This window comes from Rattus norvegicus, chromosome 19, assembly GCF_021556685.1.
Source record: "Rattus norvegicus strain SHRSP/BbbUtx chromosome 19, alternate assembly SHRSP_T2T, whole genome shotgun sequence".
NCBI classification, from domain to species: Eukaryota; Metazoa; Chordata; class Mammalia; order Rodentia; family Muridae; genus Rattus; species Rattus norvegicus.
In genome coordinates this window covers 40,792,501-40,815,656 of record NC_141552.1, presented here as the reverse complement: position 1 = coordinate 40,815,656, position 23,156 = coordinate 40,792,501, and the positions used below count along the sequence as shown (strand labels likewise).

General features: G+C 40.5%; 1 protein-coding gene across 48 annotated transcripts in view; it reads right to left on the bottom strand.

The window, feature by feature from the left end:
• Il15 (interleukin 15) overlaps positions 1-23,156 on the bottom strand; it is a 66,545-nt gene that overhangs the window by 41,031 nt on the left and 2,358 nt on the right. For 36 of the 48 annotated variants that reach the window (XR_015643287.1, XM_087593901.1, XM_087593907.1 and 33 more), the window contains 1 exon segment: positions 1,142-1,263. The exons of the other annotated variants lie outside the window; for them this stretch is intronic. Coding sequence is in view for 10 of the 36 variants with exons in the window: in XM_087593899.1 (XP_087450025.1) it covers positions 1,142-1,263 (122 nt within the window). In the remaining 26 variants the exon portion in view is untranslated. 48 annotated transcript variants of the gene reach the window in all.

The following is a 23,156-nucleotide window of genomic DNA, read 5'->3' as shown; positions in this document are numbered from 1 at the left end:
TAATCTGGAGCTACAGTGTTTTTGCTAAAAATGCCTCAACTTCTGTAACTACGACATTCAGGATACTGCTCCATGTCTTCCTTGAGCCCCATGGACACAATCCCTAAAATTGTGTATCTGAAAGGCTAAGCCCAAGTTGATTCTTGCATTCAGGGCATTTGCCACAAGATTTCTAGGAACCAGCTTCCTTTCAAGAAAGCCTGGGAAATCACCGAGTAAATTTCCGTTTATAGTTAATCAATGCCCAGGGCCTGTTCTTCACACTTTTCCTTTCGATTTTTATTATCTTTATAATTTTCTAACAACGAAAGTGACTGAGGAAGACAGGAATTACCTTCTCATTCTAGGTTCTTGTAATGTTATTCTTCTAAAACCTCTTATCACTCTCAATCTTGGTCTGACCACACACTACATACAGAATTTTGTCTGAAGGTCACACAGAAGTTATAACTCAGAATAATAATGAAAGATACACATGTTCCAATAAGACACCAGAGCCTAGATTTCTGGGAATTTGTTTTGTTTTTTGATTTTCTTTTCCTTAGCTCGCCACACTGAATGTGTCCAGATAGTGTTTGCAAAGAGTTTGCAAATGTTGCAATTGTTCATCGAACAATCAGACCTGGGCCATTTTCTAATCCGTTTGCACTAATGTACACACTGGAAAAAGGGATCTCGGAATTACTTTCATGTGAAGCACCAAGTATCCTACTCCTTCAGATTACCTAATAGCAGAGCAGAAAGGGATGGACAAGATTGATTCAACATGGATGCTGGAACCACCTGGTTTGGGACTAAAGTTCTGCTGGGGACAGTCATGGCCATCGATGACCAAGGTTCCTACCCACCCATGTGATAAGAGACAACTAGTCAGGACAGAGAACCTATAAATCAAATGGCCTAAAATATTTCTGATCTGACTCTGGGTAAAAGAAAGCAGCCACCTCTGTTACATGGCATACTCTCTGTCCTCTCAAATGCTTGTAAAGTCTGGCATTTCCTTCTCAGCCAACATCCTCATTTTCTTAAATCTTGAGTGTAAAGAATGGCACCTTGCTTGTCATGGCCTATTCACTGTTTGTCACATTTCATTACATTATTATTACATTATTGTATGATACGATTCTTAAAGTTTGCTTACTTGGCCTCCGGTAGGCTGGTTATCTGCTGACATGGACTTCTGTGTTCTTAAGGACCTCGCCAGCATGGACCATGAACAAACACTGCTTTGAAGAGCCAGAGGGCCATATGTCAAAGTGGATTCTGTAGGAGCAAAAGGCAAGACTTAAAGAGATAAAATTCATACTGACTCTTTTCCTCAAAGTTATGGTTCAGTATGGACCTGTTCATTCTGTTAAAGACTTGTGAGGAGAAATTTTAAAAAACTAGATCTGAATTGTTTATATAAAATACTGATACAAACACTCTGGAAATCAGTCCGGTGGTTCCTCAGAAAATTGGACATAGTAATACCCAAGGACTCAACTCCACTCCTGGGCATATACCCAAAAGATGTTCTAACGTATAATGAGGACACGTGCTCCACTATGTTCATAGCAGCCTTATTTATAATAACTAGAAGCTGGAAACAACCCAGATGTCCTTCAACAGAGGAACGGATATAGAAAATGTAATACATTTACATAATGGAGTACTATTCAGCTATTAAAAACAGTGACTTCATGAAATTCATAGGTAAATGGATGGAACTAGAAAATATCATCCTGAGTGAGGTAACCCAGTCACAAAAGAACACACATGGTGTGCACTTACCCATAAGTGGACATTAGGAAAAAGCTCAAAATACCCATGATACAACTTACAGATCATATGAAGGTCAAGAGGAAAGACCAAAGTGTGAGTGTCTCAGTCCTACTTAGAAGGGGGAACAAAATACTCATGTGAGGAAATATGGAGACAAAGTATGGAGCAGAGACTAAAGGAAAGGCCATCCAAAGACTGCCCCACCTGGGGATCCATTCTATATACAGACACCAGACCCAGACACTGTTGTGGATGCCAAGAAGTACATGCTGACAGGAGCCTGATATAGCTGTCTCCTGAGAGGCTCTGTCGAGCCTGACAAATACAGAGGTGGGCACTCACAGCCAACCACTAGACTGCACACAAGGTTCCCAATGGAGGAGTTAGAGAAACAACTGAAGGAATTGAAGGGTTTGCAACCCCATAGGAAGAACAACAATATTGACCAACCAGACCCCTCCAGAGACTAATCCACCAATCGAAGAGTACACATGGGGTGACCCATGGCTTCATCCGCATTGTAGCAGAGGGTGACCTTGTTGGACATCAATGGGAGGAGAGGTCCTGTGAAGGCTCGATGTCCCAGTGTAGGGAGGCAGGAGTGAGTAGGTGGGTGGGAAAGCACCCTCATAGAAGCAGGGGGAGGGAGGATAGGATAGGGAGTTTCTGGAGGGGAAACCAGGAAAGGAGAAAACATTTGAAATGTAAATGAATAAAATATCCAATAACAAAGAAAATTATAATGGGTTCTCACAAAGGAAGAAAAATTCTATAATTAAAAATTTTAGAGAAACACACACAAAATAATTCCTAAAGTCTTCAGTTCCCCATATATAATTATATAATATAATTGATACCCATGTTGATTGTAGCTCTAATAATAATTCAAAGCCAATAGAAATGTCAAAGATAAGTGTGGGCTTTATATACAATTACAAAATCTAAGCAAGATGATGAAAGTTAATTGCATACATTTCTTCTAAGACTTTGCGCCCAGGTACTTAGAGTGTGTGTGTATGGGGGGTGGGTGCGTGTGCGTGCGTGTGCATGAGCACGTGTATGATAATTTACAAAGTATGTCTGCTTTTAAGAAGTTTGGTTACACTGTTAGGGAAGCTTAAAATAGCCCACCTCTTATTTTTCTTTTCAAAAATACACACATTTTGCTTTTCCAAAGAGTAAAATAATATTTTCTATATTTTAAAATAAATAAGAAACATCTCACGCACATCACAGAAGGATGAACGATGGGAATGGTGGCATAGTTCTAGCTTTAATGTTACCTTGGATAAATTCTTTGTATCATTTCTGGGATATTAGAAGTTTTGAATAAAATAAAAGCAACAGAAACATTGTGTTGCCTAAAATTCCCAAGCGAGATTTTCTAAGAGGCTTTGAGTTTAGCTCCAAGACTAATTGATAGCGAGGAGAGCTCTGCTACTCAGTTAGCATCAGCAGCCCACTCCCAGAATTCCTCTCTAGTCCACATGAGGAAGAGTGGGTGCCAGGAGGAGAGGGAAAGTCAAAGACTGGAGGCCCCATTCGAGGGCGTCCCTCCCAGAGGATTAGTGCTCTCCCGAGTAGCTAGCTTCTCCCTGTCCTTCTCTTCCCCAGACACCCTCTCCCCTTCTTCCCTTTTTCTCCTACCATGTAAGAACGCGGCAAGATAATAGCCATCGCTGTAGCAGGAAAATCATCTCTCACCGGAACACAATTCAGCTGGATTCTTAGTCCTAAAATCCCCAGCCTCCAGAATTGTAAGAGACAAATTCTTCCCATTTAAACCAGTCAGACTCGAGAATTCTGTTAGAATAGCCACAGCTGACTCATACACATTATAGCACGTCCCCACAGGCCAGGAACATTGATGTGCCCTTAACTATACCCGTAGAACGGAATAAAATAACAGGAAGAATGAAGGCTTTGCTTCCAATGCTTCTCAACAAAACCTTGTGTGTCCTCACTGATGTCCTACTGTGGTTTCCGTTGCTGGGATACAGACCAGAGGCAAAAGCAACTAGGATTGGAAAGGGTTTAATTCAGCCCTCAGTTTACAGTACACTGTGAAGGGAAGTTAGGGCAGGAACAAAACAGAGGCCATGGAGGAAAACTGTTAACTGGCCTGTTCTCCACCTCAGCTGCCTTTTTATACCACCCAGACAAGCTGCCCAGGGCTGGCACCACCAACAGTGGCACATCGATCCTTAGTAAAGAAGATGCTGCTATGGGGACTCTGGTGGGACATTTTCTTAACAGGGGTTCCCTCTTCCCAGATGATACTGGCTTCTAGCAAGCTGACAAAAATCTAACAACCACAAGGAACCCAACACAGTCGGACCTGATGAGCCACAAGACCAAGAAAGGGAATTGAAAATAAGAAGTTCAGCCCACCACCCACCATAGGCCAGTGCAGAAGCACTGTTAAGGAGAACCCACACCTCTCCAGGAGAAGCATCCCTAACCACGATCCTCCCTGCATCCAGAAGTCTTCAATCCTCCTTAGCTGGTCCAGGAGAAATTCAGCCTCTTAGCCTACTCTCTCCTCAGTCTCCAGCTTGAGGCAGTTAGAATCAGAAGGGAGCTAGACACACTACATGGACTGAGTAGTGTTTCCCCTACTGATCTACAGGCCTGGCTTTGATTAGGGAGACTCGGGCGTAAGACAGCGGTCCCTACATACAAAGTAGAGAAAGTAGTAAAAATTAAAAATAGGGGGAAAATAGACAACACCCCCACCAAAAGGCCTAGAAAACACCTTGTAGCGTTTGAAGTTTAAAACTGCAATTTAAATGCATCTACGGGGGGGGGGGGGGCTGGGGATTTAGCTCAGTGGTAGAGCGCTTACCTAGGAAGCGCAAGGCCCTGGGTTCGGTCCCCAGCTCCGAAAAAAAGAACCCCCCCAAAAAAAATGCATCTACGGATTCGAGCATTAAAGGTGAGAAAATAATAGTGAATGTTCAAAGTATTAGGGGAGGTTTAGTTACTTTCGTTAATTAATCAAACAATTTGAAATAGATCTATATTATCTTGTATAAAGGTTCTTAGGCTAGGTGGTGCTCGGTAAGACCGTGGCTATGTCATTTAGCACTCTGAAATCCTAACACATCTCATTCAAAGGAGATGAGAAATATATTTAACTGAATTACCACCACTCTTAACGCTGTAACCAAGTCAATACCTTTGTTTTGCTTGTGTTAGGAAAAAAAAAACTCTACAAACTGTGAAGGGCGAATACTTTCTTCGAATGTATTTTCTATGTGGTCCGCATCTTGAAAATATTCAGAGCTCTGCCGTCAAGCTCCGCACGGTAGCCACAAACCCTACGTGACCATCTGAGAGTAAATGAAGTAAAAAAGAACAAAACCAGAAATCCACTTCCTCTCTGGAGCCAATGCTGCAAAGCTGAAGCACATGCAATTTTGAAATATGACTTAGCTACCACCTAGCAATACCACAGTGTGTGTGAGCTAACTCAAGACATTTTCACTCTTGGAATTGCGAAAGTGGTAACACCTACCTCACGAGATGATTGTGCAATTCAGTGGCTCACGCGTGTGAGCTGCATAAAACAGGCCATGACACACAGAGGAGATTCAAAACTACCGTTGTATTTACATTATAAGTTTATGTTTATATTTGACTCGTTTACTGCTACTGGTGATTGGTGGACTGTGACGTAACTGTTTGTCAGATCTAAGAATGGGAGCCAGGACATCTGTACCTGAAATGACAATGGTCTACTTGAGATGACACACCTCTTGATAGGGTTTTAAAATACTCAAAAAATGCTGTCAAAGATCTTGAGGAGATGGGCAAAGCCTCACAGCAGAACAGAAGGGTGAGGTTTTAAAAGGTGGAAAGTTTCGAGATAAGTTTCAAATAACACAGGGACTGCATAGGTGGGAGAAAGAGAGTAGAGAAGAATGTTAGAGGAATCTGGCTAAGTTGGTGGAAAGAAATGGGGGCAGGAAAGAAGCTCTGTAGTCTTTGCTCCTCAGGAATATATATTTTCCTTCCATCCCATAGGCCAATCCATAGCTTGTTTATCTGTAGGTTACAGCACCAAATAGTCTAGCAAGGCTTGACTTTAATAGTAGAAGTCACTTCTGTGCTTCTTCATTCCTTCTCCATGCTATCTTTACATGATAAAGTATTGTGCATGTATACCACTTTTAAATTGTGGAAATAGATATGGAAAGCTATTTCCTGAACTTTGGGGATTGGCTGTTAAAGATAAGCTACCTCCCTCCAGTCCAGAGAAATGTAATACACACAAAAAGGTCCTCAGGTGTGCATGTATAATAAAGGCTGTGCTTTTGATTCCTTGTGGCATTTATATAAAAAGATCCATATAAAAATGTCTTCTTCATTATAGAAATCAGCAAATCACCACGGAAGAATTTTCCAGAACTGCCGCTAGAGATATTTAACTAATAAAGTGCGTGCTCTGATTTATAGCAGTCACGCTGATTCCAATCATAGCGGGATCACTCAGAACTGCCACAGAAGACACACCCCATCTGTTTGTCCCTGGAAGTATTGCATGACAGCTGTAATGACTGTACCTGCTATCACCTGCTGATAACATCCCGTCAGAAGAAACGGCAGCCTACTGGCACAGCTCATCTCTTTCTGGCAAATGACCAGATTCAAAGATTTCTATTGCCTCCTGCATGACTGCCACAGTCCTGAGGGACAGCACCATAGAACAAAGCAATCCAGGACAAAGTCATTATGTTGTTGAATACTGGTGACCACAAAATCCCTTGGGGTCTACTCTGTCAACAGACAATCTCACTGGCAGTGACTGCCATTCTTCTTTGCTTTAATTATTCTTGCTTACGAGACCTCAGACAACACTTAGCTTGAAAACTTGGCCTTTTGTGCAACCTAGAGAATGATTTACACTGTCTATCTCAATCAACAGAGTAGCAACAGATTCCTGGAGTGATCCCAGGCATCATTTGTCTACAGCATTGCTGGATAGACCATTCCTGAGAAGGGAGCAAAGCTTCCAGCACCAAGCCAGCAGCTCGCTGAAATGCTAAGAGTCAGGACATTGCTATTAACCAAGTTTATTTGCCAGTTGGCACAATAGACTTCAGAGCTTCTGGGCAATGAATGTGACTACTGCTTTTCCTCTCCTTACCCTGGTCAGCAGATAGTATGCCCACTCTCTGTTCTCCTTGTTTTTTTCTTCTATAGGGGTTATGTGTAATTCTGTCAGGGAGAGCCAGTAGAGCCCTGGCCCCCAACACAAGGGACTTAATTTATATCATTTTTCCATTGATCTCATCAACTACTACTCGTTCAAGTAGTTATCAGAAGGCCAATTCTTACTCTGGTAAAGTAGTATCGATTGAGCCACTACTAAGGAAGGTCACTTTTACCTTGTTAATCTTTATTTTTTTCCTCTCTGATTTATATCACTTCTCTCATCCTCTTCAGATGCAGTATCAAGAAAGCAGGTTTCCTAGACATCAGCAAATCCCGGGCCATTCCTCATGAGATTAAGCTCTTAAGATTCGACTTGTTGAGGGAGGAACTAAAGAATCTGGCAGATAGACATTGATTAACTTGCTTCTTGCATCAGGACAATCTCTCTCTACATATGGAAGGTTGCCAGGCTACCCGAGTAAATTACTGAAAAGGGGATTCTTTAAAACACACATGTTGAGAACAAAGACACCGTAAAAGGCTTTGCTATAAATTAGAACTTAAAGTATCCCAAAAGACTCACATGATCTAGGTGTGGTCCCCTGTGCAAATGGTGTTTGGAGGCAGAGTTTGGGGGAAGTACTTGAATCATGGAGGTCCTGGCTTCAGAAATGAATTATTCTATTAGTATCAGTATTTGAAAAGGTTGTGCAGAGGTGGTAGGGCTGAGTCCTAGTTAGAAGAGGGTGATTAAGGGAATGCCCTGGAAAGATGATTTGCTCCCTTCCCCTTATATTGTGCTATCTGCCCCCTAGCACCCTGATTTAAACCCTTGCTGTCTGAGTTGTTTCTATCATGCGCTACCTCACAATAGGCTGAGTGACACTGCAGCCATCCAATCATGGACTTTAACCTAAACTGTGAATCAAAGTAAATTATTCCTACTTTTCCGCCTGCACTGTTTGTCATAGTAACACCAACAATAAAAAGTATATTACAGTCTTATAGAATACATATCCCACATAAAACATAACATAAATCATCTCCATGTAAGCATAGGCCATAGCCTTCTAGGGGAGAAGCATTCAGTACACCCCTAACATTTGCTGACAAGAATTTGTTTCTACAGAGGCAGAATCTCTGTCTGTGGGATGTTGTCTGAACAATAGTAGAGGACTCGCCATCTTCTATCATTCTACTTTCATGCATGTTACTGTGTTCCTGTTAAATTACTAAAACAACAGTATCTTGTATCACACTGAAGATGAATAATTTTGATAAAATCTGGATCCTCGTCAACTTTATTAGAATTATGAAAGGAATGGGAAGCCAAAAAACATGAATGCATATTTTAGTTCTGTCTTCAAATAGCTTCATGACCTTGAACAACTGGTCTTTGAAATGCAGAAATTATATTGGAAGTGACACTAATTCAGTGTTGAAGTACCATATCTTAGGTCACAGTTGACTAACACAGCATATATTGCCAAGTCCTTTTCTTCAGATGATCAGATTTAGCAGCCCCAGAATTTAGTCTAATCATCTTAATTTTTCAGAAAAGAAAACACACAGAAATTAAATGGACTCTCTAGATTTACACAGCGAGATGAAGTTTGGGTTCCACAATGTATTTTGGAACCCCACCCCCATAGGGGCAAGTCTGATGCTAAGGTCCTGTTCCCCAATTGGTTCTTGATCTATCAGTAAAGAAGCCATGGACTAATTGCTAGGGGGAAGGAACAGACAGGACTTCTGGGTTCCTGGAGCAAAAGAGACAGATACAAGAGAGGAAGAGAATTCTCCATGCTTTGGAGAAAGAAAAGCTAAGCGTCCATGTGAGGTCTCAGAAGGAGCAGTGGTCTATGGCCATGCCTATAGGCAAGTGGTCAGGGGTGTTTGGCAGGAACTAGATGTATCTGAGCCACTAAAGTTTAGGGGAGGTGGGAGGTTCAGAGATAATAATATTAATAAGGGCACGCTTTTCCAGGTGGGAGAGATAGTGCTCAGCAATTGTGCCAAAAGGCAAGTTGAAAATGAGTGACCTCTGTGTGTATCTTTTACCCCTGGATTCTAGGGAAGTGGGTGAGGGCTGGTAGTGTTGCTCATTCCCAGAGCTCAGACAAGGGAGGAAAAGCTACATGCAACACCCCCTCCCCAACACATATTAGTTATCCACTGGAAGTATACTGGGCTACCAAGAAGAGGTGAGCACTCTGCCAGTTGCCCATATTAGCTTCAGTTCCAAGATGAAAACAACTTGTTCTAACTTGATCTAATTATGACGGTTAGTCTTGCAACTCCATGTGGACTGATTATATATAAAGGTGTACTTGTTAGTAGTTTTGAGTTCCTGTTTTACATCTTAGAATTTACTGGTCTACAGCATCACTACTATGATTCAAAATGCTACTGCACAGCTGTGGGTCCAACTTACTGTTTGCAGACAGTGAGCTTAAGGATCAGAACCCACTACTGCTCCAGAGTAATTCTCCTCGTTCTAACCCTTGATAGCTCTTATCCCACTTCCTCCTTGACACTTGTGCTAACAGCACTATCTGGCACACCATAAGTATCCTGTCTAAACAGACTCAGATAATTAATTGTCTTTGGCACTTCCTTTAAGGCAAAACCAATGTTCTATCCTCATCATGTCCCAAGATATTTCTTTCACATTTCTGTAGTAAATTCAATATCTATTATACTTTTTCAATGCATACGGTTCTCTAATTGTGGGTCACATTCATCCTTACCCCCTTTGGAGCTAGACCTCAGATTTTTTTTTTATTACTAAAAATGTACTTAAACCTTTTCTGGCTCTGAGCCATCTATTCAATCCCCAAATAAACCAAAATTTGTCAAAACAAATTGTTGTGTCCCTGCTTGGGTAGGTAGTATGATCTGTTTTACTAATGTATTATGCTAGCTAATGATAATTTACTTTTGAAAACTGTCATAATTTTACATATCTCTGGTAAACATGCTGAACTCTCTAGTAAGTTTTAGTAATTTGTTGTTTTAGATGCTTTCATTTATAAAGTATGGAATTTTATATCTTTTATGTGCATTTTTATACTTGCTACTGATTGTTACCAGCAAGAACTACTAGCAAATAATAGTCTTCATATGAAAAATGCAGAATCTAAACTGAGACCCGAGTTCAAACCCCATTTCTACCGCTTTCTAACTGACAGCCCTGAGCAGGCCATTCAAGTTAAGTTATCAGTAATCAGGCACCATTATTCAACATATATTCAGTTAATAAATCTGAAATTAGTCTCATGAGTTTGGAGAGTTGATTAAGTTGAAGTTTTTAGCACTCCACAGAGAAAGAAATATATAGAAATATTTACCAAATAGACTTAAGAATGAAAGATAAACAACCCAGTTTGGAGGTTTATAGAACTATCGCCTAGGTAGTCTAAAGACCAATGGATCTTATATGTGTCAGGAATAAAGACCAGACACACAGGAGAAGGTGATGCTGGATGAAACAGTATATTCTCAACGAGAGCGGCATGTCCTGATGTCTGCCTGTGAAAGAACATAATGTGCTTAAAGTCAGTCATTCTACACCCAAGATACTCAACTCTAAATAGACAGCTGCTAACCGCACCATTAGATAATACATCTCTGGAGACTCTCATGATCACTTCTTGGCAGAGAAGCATGTACAAAGAGAGTGACCAGTAAACAGCCGCTATTCTTCAGCAGAACTGCCCTGGTACCAGTCTTCCAGAACTAAAATCCATGGCTTGGAAGAACTTTTGGTAAATAACAGTGAGAAAGGCCAAGGTTAGTAAGATAAGAACATTCACGGCAGGTCAAACAAGACTTCAGCAAAAATACTATCCCATGTTTCTTCACAAGCACTAGGGCATTGCTTTACAAGAGTTAACATCTAAAACTATAAAATATAGATTAATAAATGATCATCAGACTCACACTGTGACATTACAACTCTAAGATTATATATATTTGATCTTTTGTATTCTTGTGAGAAGGGGCACTGGATAAATTGCATGTCAACAGTATACCTAGTTTTGTAAACTTCCCTTATCCTCTTCTGTTGAATTGTATCTAAAATACTTGGCAAGGAGCATTAAGAAAACAAAAAGAGGCCTGTTTGAATGAATTTGGAGATTAGGGCTTGGCATATTTCAATTTCCTTTCATTTATGAAAGTATTTTCTTTGTAATTGTAAAATTACCCATTCTATAGTAAAAAGTGGCATAAAATTTTAAACAGCCCTGGGTTGGTTCTATTATGTATTTTGTATTCTAAAACATTCACATTTATAATAATGAATCCAAGTATTCTGTCTGCATCCTGGGTCCTAGGAGATTTCAGTTCACATCTTGCTCTTAAAAATAAGGAGTTCACTGAGAAGAATTCTCAAAAGCTGTGTGAGCTGACCAGGAATAATCCATACTGATCAAAACTAGCTAAACTTGTTTTCTCAGACACTTGGTTTTCTTAACACTCAGCAACAAGGGGTAGCTTAGAGGTAACACAAATAACATTTGTAAAGCTCCATCATCTTGTAGGCAAGGTGGCAGGCGTACAAGGATTCACTGTTTCCCCAGTGTCAGCTCTCTGACATTACTGCACCTCTGAGTATTTTCCATGCGGGAGAAGCTTCATGAATATGTTTCCATTAAACTGGGTATTACTAGAGCTTTTTACCATATATACTGTTCTGAACCAAACAGTTCAACTAATAAATAATATACAATTTAATGTACAATAATAAGTCCATTATCCTTGAAATTGCTCTTCTTTCTTTCCCCAGTTATTTTTATATTTGTGATGCATGTGTCCAGTTGGTTGATCGGTTGGTTGGTTGGTTGGTTGGTTGGTTGGTTGGTTGGTTGGTTAGTTGGCTGGCTATCTGGCTGGCTGGCTTGTGGAGACAAGGTCTTACCAAGGTAGCCCAGGTTGACTGACCTTAAACTCAGCATCTTATTTCCTCCACCTACCAAGTGCTGAAATTGTTTGGTGTGTTCACAAAGGTAGAACGGAGGCAAATTTCTAGGAGCAAGACAGGAGACTGGGATAAAGTTTGATTTTGCATAGAAACCTTCTTATGGAAACTGACTTTTCAAAGACACACATGTGAAAATGGGCATAAGGTACACAGAAAAGTGTTTCAGAAGACAGCAGGCAGAGCAAGTTTGACATGCAAGCAAAAATATATGATGTTTCACCTTCTTTCTTGAAGACCTTGGAACAGACCAAGGCTTTCCTGAACTCTTCCCTGAGCATTGCTTCTCCCAGGGTAACCAGTTCTGTGACAATCCACTGTTATGTTACCTGCCTCCTGGATTACAGTCTCATAACTGACCACAACTGATAACATTTTACTTGCTAACTTACAGGTTATGTGCTTAGTCATCTGATCTATAGGCCAGTACTCCAAATGACTAATACTTTCAACTATGTAGTCCACTGTTATTACAGTCTTGAGATTCCAAAATTAGTATCTCCTTTTCTTGTTTTATGTACAACCAAGATCTGTCCCTGGCACCTTTAATTTTCCTATCTGCCAGGATTAATACCCAATACTCTAGTCTCATGCCTCCTACTGACTTAAAACTTGTCAAGTGTTGAAAATACAGCCCATATATTCTAGGAACTCAACATTACTGACCTGGCAACTGAATGGATAACTAAGATGTCAATGTCAACACTCTTCTTTCTTTCTCCCACTAGTTTTACATTATTAGTTTGGCTGGTTGAATGTTTGGTTGGGAGGATGGTTGTTGAATGGTTTTTTAAAACAAGGACTTAAAATGTAGCCCAGTCTGGCCTTAAACTCAACATCTTCTTGTCTTTGCCTATTGAGGACTGTTTTTTTAACCTGCTCATTTAACCTTCACTATTTTTTTAACCTGTTCACATTCCTTAGTAGTATTAAATCATTCATTCATTCATGAATTAAGTTTCAAATAGAAACTACCAAATGCCAGAACCAACAAATGACAGAGCTGTGTCGATGAAAAATACGTGTTCCAATATAGTTTACATTGTAAACACAGAAGAGAATTGTTCACAAGTCATTAAATCAAACTTATAAAAGTCCAGAGTTCCTTTTGACAAACATAAGAAAAGCTTTGAAAACTGAAAATTTCTCTGTACTGTATCAATTAATCAAACATGAATTGAAGAGATATATGTCTCTATAAACTACATTTAGTCCATTTTTGAATTGGTATCAGGATACATTTTATTGTTGCCATTTGCAACATCAGATATTGTTGAACTTTTCAAAACCTAGAAATCAGTCCTGTATTTCTAATCATATTTGCCCCTATGAGTTTCAGATGAAATATTATAAATTTGGTTATATTAGACAACAACAGAGATGTAGAGAAGGTATGAGGTAGGGGCTATTTTTGGACATGTAACTTGAAGACTGGTGACAACAAAAAGCTTCAATGCAAATGAGGTGCTCAAGTCCAAGCCAAAAAGGAGGAGGCAAAGGAGAGTGCACATGGCTCAGAGAATTCTAGGCAAAAATAAAATAACAGCAAGTTCAAAGGTTCTAGAACAGGAACATAGAATGGTGTTTGATAAACAGAAATGCTGTCTGTGTTAGTAAATCAGTGAACCAAGAAAAAAAGGAAATAAATGAGACACTAAGCATACCAGTCATTGTAACTGAACTTGGTTTTTACTCAGAGAAACAGAGGAAGATTCTAAAACGAATAATAATACGACGCAAGTTTCTTTACAATACCACCCTTTGTGAAATATAATTTCCAGAAATAGCTAACATAAAACAGTGGCTTTCAGCCTGTGAATATCTATGCCAGTCCACTTGTCAAGAAATGATGTCTATGTCCTTGGATCTTGAGTAGAGGATGGCCTTATAAGTTCTATTTCCCAGAAGGATGTAAGTGTGGTAGTCTGAATTGAATGGTCCATCCTTAAGTGTTGGCAGGTTCTACTTCCTGTTTTACAGGAGTTCAAGGTTATGTAAAGTGGACATGGGCTCCAAGCATTAACCCAGAAGATATTTGCCATTGATTCCCACTAACAAAGAAAACATTGGTAGGTATATTTATATGCCACACTTAACAGGCAGCCTCATGTCAAACAGTAGATGGCAAACAAAATGAACTCAGTGGTATTTTTGTAGTTTCTTTCTTTCATATTGCTTTCTTTGGGCATTTTTTTGTCCTAGTTGTCTTTAGTTTGTATATTATGGTTTCTGATGTTGTGTTTTTATGAGTCGTGTGTGTGTGTGTGTGTGTGTGTGTGTGTGTGTGTGTGTTTCTTGTGTTTTTACTTATGGTGTTTTTGTTTGTTTGCCTGTCTGTTTTATTTGTAAGGAAAGAAATAGTGGGCATGGAGTTAGTTGGAAAGGAAGATGGGATGGATGTGGAAGGAGTCAGGTGCGGAGAAACCAGGATAAAAATATATTGTATGGTTTTTTTCCAATGGAAACAAACAAAAGTATCTGACAACCCTGATACCCTCAAATCCCCAAGCTATAAGGAAGTTACACCCAGCCAGAGGAAAAGCCTTCTGAAGGGCAACTAAGTCACTCAAGCAATAGGATAAGAAACAGATTATGAAGCGCCATGATCCTGTGTCCACCAATGGCTTGAGCCATAATGAACACACACCTGCTGAGAGAGTACTGGCATCGATGGATATTATTGATGGATATTATTGATGGATATTATTGAAGGAATAAAATGGACTTTTGAAAGTGACAATTGGCTGCATTTAGGTGCTAAGATTAAGTATAGAACCAGAAAAAATAAGAGAATTTCATGCTGGCTGTAATGGGCCATACGTATAAAGGCAGCACTGGAGTCTATTGCAAATCAAGACCAGACTATCTATATAGCAAATTCCAAGGCAGTACGGCACATTATCTCCAGAACAAGATACTTATCTAGTTAGAAATAAAACTGATTGTCCTCCTTGCTCATCTAGGCATCAACACATTTTCAAAGGAACACATGGTCTTGACCAAAGATCAAAGCTGGGGTAGATAGAACATACTCTCGGGTTACAGATTATATGACTTGCGTATCTGAATCTCTCATTAAAACCTGAGGAAGTTTTAAGGTCACGTCTTGCAGATCTGCCAGGTCGTCTAAAGGTTCCACAGCGCCATGTGGGTTCCTCTACAGATTCAGATTCATAGACAAAGAGGAACCAGTCTTGAGGGTTGTATATTTTCTCTTAATTGAATGAATCTCAATAAAACTCAGAGGAAACCCCACCATTTAAAAGATATTTAAACTTCAAAATAAAAAAAAAAAACAAGAAAACAAAACCAGAATAACTACTAAAAGAATGTCTCTAGCTCCATCAGCAGGAAGTAGACAACCTAACTGAAAATGTGTTCCTATGGAAAAAAGAGGAAGGGTCCAAAAAGGAGCCAAATATCTTAAACGGTAAAGATAAAGGCCAAGAAACCTATCCTTGATGGTCACCACTCAAGCTGGTGGTGTTACCCTTGGCGAGCAGAACCTGAAAATGAGTCAAAGAAAAGTCCCATGCACACTGGAAAAAATTTCCTGAACAAAACACCAATGGCTTACGCTCTAAGATCAAGAATCGACAAATGGGATCTCATAAAACTGCAAAGCTTCTGTAAGGCAAAGGACACTGTGGTTAGGACAAAACGGCAACCAACAGATTGGGAAAAGATCTTTACCAATCCTACAACAGATAGAGGCCTTATATCCAAAATATACAAAAAACTCAAGAAGTTAGACCGCAGGGAAACAAATAACCCTATTAAAAAATGGGGTTCAGAGCTAAACAAAGAATTCTCAGCTGAGGAATGCCGAATGGCTGAGAAACACCTAAAGAAATGTTCAACATCTTTAGTCATAAGGGAAATGCAAATCAAAACAACCCTGAGATTTCACCTCACACCAGTGAGAATGGCTAAGATCAAAAACTCAGGTGACAGCAGATGCTGGCGAGGATGTGGAGAAAGAGGAACACTCCTCCATTGTTGGTGGGATTGCAGACTGGTAAAACCATTCTGGAAATCAGTCTGGAGGTTCCTCAGAAAATTGGACATTGAACTGCCTGAGGACCCAGCTTTACCTCTCTTGGGCATATACCCAAAAGATGCCTGAACATATAAAAGAGACACGTGCTCCACTATGTTCATCGCAGCCTTATTTATAATAGCCAGAAAATGGAAAGTACCCAGATGCCCTTCAACAGAGGAATGGATACAGAAAATGTGGTACATCTACACAATGGAATATTACTCAGCTATCAAAAACAACGAGTTTATGAAATTCGTAGGCAAATGGTTGGAACTGGAAAATATCATCCTGAGTGAGGTTACCCAATCACAGAAAGACATACATGGTATGCACTCATTGATAAGTGGCTATTAGCCCAAATGCTTGAATTACCCTAGATGCCTAGAACAAACGAAACTCAAGACGGATGATCAAAATGTGAATGCTTCACTCCTTCTTTAAATGAGGAAAAAGAATACCCTTGGCAGGGAAGGGAGAGGCAAAGATTAAAACAGAGACTGAAGGAACACCCAATCAGAACCTGCCCCACACGTGGCCCATACATATACAGCCACCCAATTAGACAAGATGGATGAAGCAAAGAAGTGCAGACTGAGAGGAGCCGGATGTAGATCGCTCCTGAGAGACACAGCCAGAATACAGCAAATACAGAGGCGAATGCCAGCAGCAAACCACTGAACTGAGAATAGGACCCCCATTGAAGGAATCAGAGAAAGAACTGGAAGAGCTTGAAGGGGCTCGAGACCCCAAAAGTACAACAGTGCCAAGCAACCAGAGCTTCAGGGACTAAGCCACTACCTAAAGACTATACATGGACTGACCCTGGACTCTGACCTCATAGGTAGCAATGAATATCCTAGTAAGAGCACCAGTGGAAGGGGAAGCCCTGGGTCCTGCTAAGACTGAACCCCCAGTGAACTAGACTGTGGGAGGGAGGGCGGCAATGGGGGGAGGGTTGGGAGGGGAACACCCATAAGGCAGGGGAGGGGGGAGGGGGATGTTTCCCCGGAAACCGGGAAAGGGAATAACACTCGAAATGTATATAAGAAATACTCAAGTTAATAAAAAAAAAAAAAAAAGAAAAGTCCCATGCAATAGTCAACTTTATTCAGAGCATCAGATAATTTATACTCTGAGGGTTAAAAAGAGTCACTGGAGTAAAGTTTCCAAACACAAGAACAAGCCACAGGTGGTAGAAATATCTTTTCCCATAGAGGCATATGAATAACAACAGCTGAAGTAAACATTCCTATCTGCTATACCTGGGAAGAGAATGCAAAAACATTCTGAGAATAATTCTGTGTTCTGAAAAAAACTGAGGTCAGAGGTCACATGTCTTGTTTCCTCGGAGTCTCCTCACATGTGCTCAGAACTTCCCTCACAGAACTCCATTCTTGGACTCTGTTCTGACACTCTGGGAACAAATCACAGCTTTTATGAGGCCTACTTTCTGCTTTGAAGGCGAAGAGAACTAAGGAAACAGGACAGGCCTGGCTGAGTTCTGAACTGCTAGGAACTATTGGCTATTACAGCCCTCCTTTTCTCATTTTCAATAATTCTCCTGTTTATGTCATCTCACTCTACATTGCAGGCAAGAGAAGGTGGCTGTATTTCTAGGCCAGAGACCTCAGCATTCAGGAAACAAACAGCACCAGAAAAAAATGTATCCATAATTTAAAGATCTAATTTAAAATCTTTTAAGTCTGAGCTACAGACAATGATATGATAAGCCATGGGGCAAGAAGTGGCAAAGAGTGGCAAAGTCCGTCATTGCTATCATTGAGCTAAGTCAGTGTAGGCATGAGAAAAACAAATTAAAAATAACTCACACTGACTTATTCATTAGGTATCTCTACACAACTTAAAAAATGGAATTGTCTCCAAGTAACATCGGAAGGACTATAGGGACAGGTGGATTATGGAGTCAAGTTGAGAATCCAACGTGTTAAACATGTAATCAGAAATGATGGTTAGACTTTGAATATGAGTCTGGAGTTCACAAGGAAGGTCATGACTAGACACACACATTTATGAATCATCAGTCTATGAAAGCAGTAAAATTAATGAGCCAGGATGAGATCACCAGGAGGGGATCCCCGGTTTACAGACCAGGTGTAGAGACCCAGCTCTCAACTACAGGTTGAGAAATAAACAACTAGGAAAAGGACAAAACAGTAGCTGGTGAGATAATCAGAAGATAAAGATGGGAATGGAGTAGGGAAGGGCACTTGGGGAGAGGAACAAGGACTAGCTTGTAGAGTTAACCATTACTACACTCTTTGAATCTTTAACACGAAAATTACACTTTCAGGGAAGAAGTGGGTATATGTTGGTAGCAGTTTCCTCCCAGACCTGAACCTTTTATCTTCCAGGGAAGCTCTTTAAGACACAAATTAAGTAACTCAAAATTGCTTCAAAATTTCTCCCTGAAACTCAGGAGAGTCACTAGGTCCTTCCTACACAGAGTAAAGAATCAAGACTGCTGAGAGTCTCTCTAAGAAAAGCCAAGGTGCAAAGACAGAGGACTCTGAGATTAGTCCAGCTGTCTGGAAGGATCAGAAATCAGACATACTGCCTGCAAGAGGCTCAGACCACTGAATCACCTGGAAAGGGCACACTTTAACCTTTTGAGCTGCCTGTAGGCTGTGCAGTGTGCTCTAGGTTTCCCGGTTTTAGGTCACCTATGCTGAAGTGGGCTTTGGTGATGCAGCTGGCTTTGAGACATTTCTGCTCTTATAAGTAACTCTCACTCTATTTCTGTAAGTAACCCAATTTTAAAAGTTGGACTTTAGTGGTTATGGTGGTTTGTATATGCGTGGCCCAGGGAGTGGCACTATTAGGAGGTGTGGCCTTCGTTCAAGTAAGTGTGGCCCTGTTGGAGAAGTGTGTCACTGTGGGAGTGGGCTTTGAGACCATCCTCCAAGCCACATGAGAGCCAGTCTTCTCCTGTTTAAGGCATAGAACTCTCAACTCCTCTAGTGTCATGCCTGCCTAGATGCAGCCATGTTCTTACCTTGATGGTAATGGTCTAAACCTCTGAACCTGTAAGTCATCCCCAATTAAATGTTGTTCCTTATAGGAGTTGCTTTGGTCAGGGTGTCTCTCCACAGCAATGAACCCCTAATTAAGACAACGTTATCCCTAGTTTGGTAGGTTGTGGGCTTCATAAGGGTGAATAGTGGTGTGTGTGTGCGTGTGTGTGTGTGTGTGTGTGTGTGCGTGTATCTTCTTGTATCTCCCCAAGAAAAGCCTTCTCACAGAGCAGCATGAAATTCTGATTTGTTCAAAAGAGTCTAAGAATAGGAAAATCTCCAATGTTTGAATTTTTTTTTCTATATGGTAGGATAATTGACAGCTATGGTGGGAAGGGATATAATAAAAACATTAGGTTGATTATCTCTTAATAGAAATTAGAGCGGAGGCCTGATGGCAGGAGCAGGATCTTTAAGACATGATAAAGAAGCTTTGCCCATTCAAGTCATGCATACCCTCAGTTCCATTGATCACCAAAAGACCATCCACAGCAGCCAAACTAGGTTCATTACAGTTCCCATTCTGCATAGTTAGAGAAAAAAACCAACCCAGGGAGGGGTGATAGGAAATCAAGGATCTCCCTGAGCACCTATCACTTGACAAGGGAAAGAAAGTAAGGCACAGAGTCCTAAAGGAACTGTCCACACTCACTGTATGTAGATAAGCTCTTGACAGATGTGCCTGGTTCTCCTTTCCCTCTCCCCTTTCATGATTACCCTTCTCCTATTTTGCAAAGAAAGACACACACGTCTCCCACAAAGAGTCTTACCATGGACCATGTTCCTCCAGGGCGCCACACACAGGGAAAATGTTCATAGGAAGACGCTTTTCATCAAAACATTGACATTAGTATCTTGACCATTTCTTGAATACATGTTTCCATTATGGTTTCTGTTTTACACCTAGTTCCTTACTAAAAGTCCACAGATTCTTTAAGTTATCCATTAAGAAATAGCACAAACAGAAGAGTCTAAGACAGTGCATCAATGGTCATATTTCATTTCGATTTTATGGACTTCATTCTGCTGTGGAGAGGTAAGAATGAAAGCTGGAAACAGGTTGGTTGGAGAAAGGGTAGTTCAGTGGCCGAGTGTTTACTTCACAGGCCTGAGTTTAATCAGCAGAATACACATTTCAAAAGACTGAGCATGTTGACCTGAGATTAGAATTCACTGCTGGGGAGGCAGAAGCAGACAGATGTCTACAGCTTACTGGCCAGACGTCCCAGCCCTAAAGGTGAGTTCCTGGCCTATGAGAAATACTATAAGAGAAAGTAAATGATGGATGCCTAAGGAATGACCCCTCCCAATACAGAGAGAGAGAGAAAGAGAGAGAGAGAGAGAGAGAGATTATAATCCTTTCCCAACATAAACACAAAATAAAATCAGAAAAACATACATTTAACTACGAAGGTTTTCAGCAGAGGGACAGTTTCTCGATCACCTCAAAGCTTGGTCATGAGTTCTCAAAAGCTATCTCGTCTCGTACAGTTCAAGTGGGAAGCGCAAGAGTGAACTGTCCATCTAGAACCATGACTCAATATCATTGGCCACAAACAACATTCCCAGGGCCTCTTTCTGTTCACAACAATGAGTTCAGCTCCCTTCCCCCACCAATCCTGTGGTCATTTCTTCCCCGTGCCCCGCCCTTGACCATTTTCAGTTTCTATTTCTTCATTTGGCAAAATAATTTCTATCGTCGTCCTAATGACATCTGTGACCTCTCGAGAAGACATAGAAGAAGTAGGCACTTAGAGAAAATACACATATTTTGCACTCGGGTACATAAATCATCATTACACTGTGCCCCAAATTCTAGTGGGGTAAACACATGCATACAAACACTCAAATGTATACAAACAACGATAATCAAATGGCTCAAATAACCTCCCTTTGCTCATTCTGACCTCAGCACTGGATAGGTTCTTTATTTCTCACTTAACTTTTATTATCATGGTGTGTGTATGCACAGTGTGGTGGGAGGCTCATGTACCAAGGCACATATGTAAACAAAGTCAGAGGACAGCTCTATGGGATGGTTTCTCTTTCTACCTTTCCATGCATTCCAGGGTTTGAACTTGGGTCACCAGGCTCGTGTAGTTTGCTCCTTTACTCACCAAGCCACCTCGCTGACCCAGGAGAACACTTTAGAAAGAGATAGCATTGTTTGATATACAGCAAAATAATCACTCCAATGATGACGAATGTCTGCTTCCTGGCACGAGTGTGTGTGTGTGTGTGTGTGTGTGTGTGTGTGTGTGTGTGTGTGTATGGCTGTGTATGTGTGTGTGTTTGTGTGTGTATGTGTGTGTGTGTTTGTGTGTGTATGTGTGTGTGTTTGTGTGTGTGTATGGGTGTGTATGTGTGTGTATGTGTGTGTGTGTATGGCTGTGTATGTGTGTGTGTTTGTGTGTGTATGTGTGTGTGTGTTTGTGTGTGTATGTGTGTGTGTTTGTGTGTGTGTATGGGTATGTATGTGTGTGTGTATGTGTGTGTGTTTGTGTGTGTGTATGGGTGTGTATGTGTGTGTGTGTGTGTGTTTTATTTCCCACTTTACTAAACACAGAGAACATGACACCCACAAACAGAGCATTGGTAAGAGTGACCCTTCGGCTCTGCAGCAGATCCTCCTTCACTCTGGAGGGCACGGCAGCACCCTTTTACCATTTAACCATTTTACCTTTAACCATTTTCTCTTGGTACAGTAGGAGTAAACATGGAATGCCATCTGAATTCAACGGGACTGTGCCTAGGACATGCTGCCATGTTACCTTCTTATTAGTAACGGTCAGCTTCACACGGGGTTCCTTCTGAACATGTTCTTAACAATTTTTACTTCAATATCTGTTAGGATTTCTAGGCTAACCTTGATTTTTTTTCCATTCACTGTAATCCAAAACCAATTTCAAGTAGCCCTTCTATCTGCTGACAGCCGCTAACACACACAAATGCACATATACAGATCTACAGGATATATAAATACATGTATATATATACAATATATGTGCATGTGCAATTTTGATATTAGTTAACTGAAACACCATAAAAATAATTCTTCATCCATTGCATACCACTTCTCCATAAAAACACTCATTTTCTCTCAACACCCAGACAGACTGTTTCCTCTTGCCAGTACAAAGGCAAACACAAGCCTCATGCAGTGTTGAGTTACAGCTTGAGCAATGATGCAATTGGGACATTCTTCTCCTATCGCTCTTTGAGTCGTAGCTTCCTACTTGTATGGATGGAGTGACGAGCAGAGAGATCCAGACACAGAAGTCAATCCTGATTCACCCATTATGAGTGATTGTTTAAAAAAGGAAAATCAATGCACATTGGGCAGTTATTTTCATTCAAGGACCATGCATTCTTCTAAGGGATCAAACACATACAGATATTATGGGATTATAGCCCTTAAATATATAATTAATAATATCAGCTATACAAGTAATTAGAAACCAAAATTCTAGCAACATCGGCCCAGAATGAATTAGTAACTGTCATTGTCAAACTGTGAGAAAACAGCTGAATAGGAAACAGTTCCTTTTTATCAGCATCGCAACCTTAGGTTTGTCTGGGCTGGAAGAGGTTAACCCTCCCAAGGCCTGTTTCCCTGCAGAAGTCATTGAGTTACTCTAACCAATGTACCATATGCACTAATACACACACACACACACACACACACATATACACATACACATATACACATATACATATACATATACGTATATGTATAGCTGCCTACTATGACACTCTCTAAACACGTGTATTCTTAGAACAATATTTGGGGCTTAGGACTTAAGTTGTTGACTATTATTCGTGTAACTGCCCCACATTCAGTCTGTGGGATGAAGACACTATTTCTTGGGTTGTGGTTAACCAGCATTCAGGAAAAAAAAAAAGAAAGAAAAGAAAACATTACTTAGACAGAGACCAGATTCTAAAAGTTTTAAAAGCCTTGGGTTAAACATCCATTTATAAGAGCTGATTAGTGTTACAAGTAGTTCCCTCAGGAAACTTCAGAGTTCCTTTTTTTAGCCTTCCTGAAATCACTGAGTGGCAGCGCACACACCTCGGTTGCAGTGTTTCCCAAGGTCAAAATTCCTTTCCCAAATTCTTTTTCAATAATCTTAAGCCATTTTTTAACTCTTCAAAATTAGTATATATATATATATATATA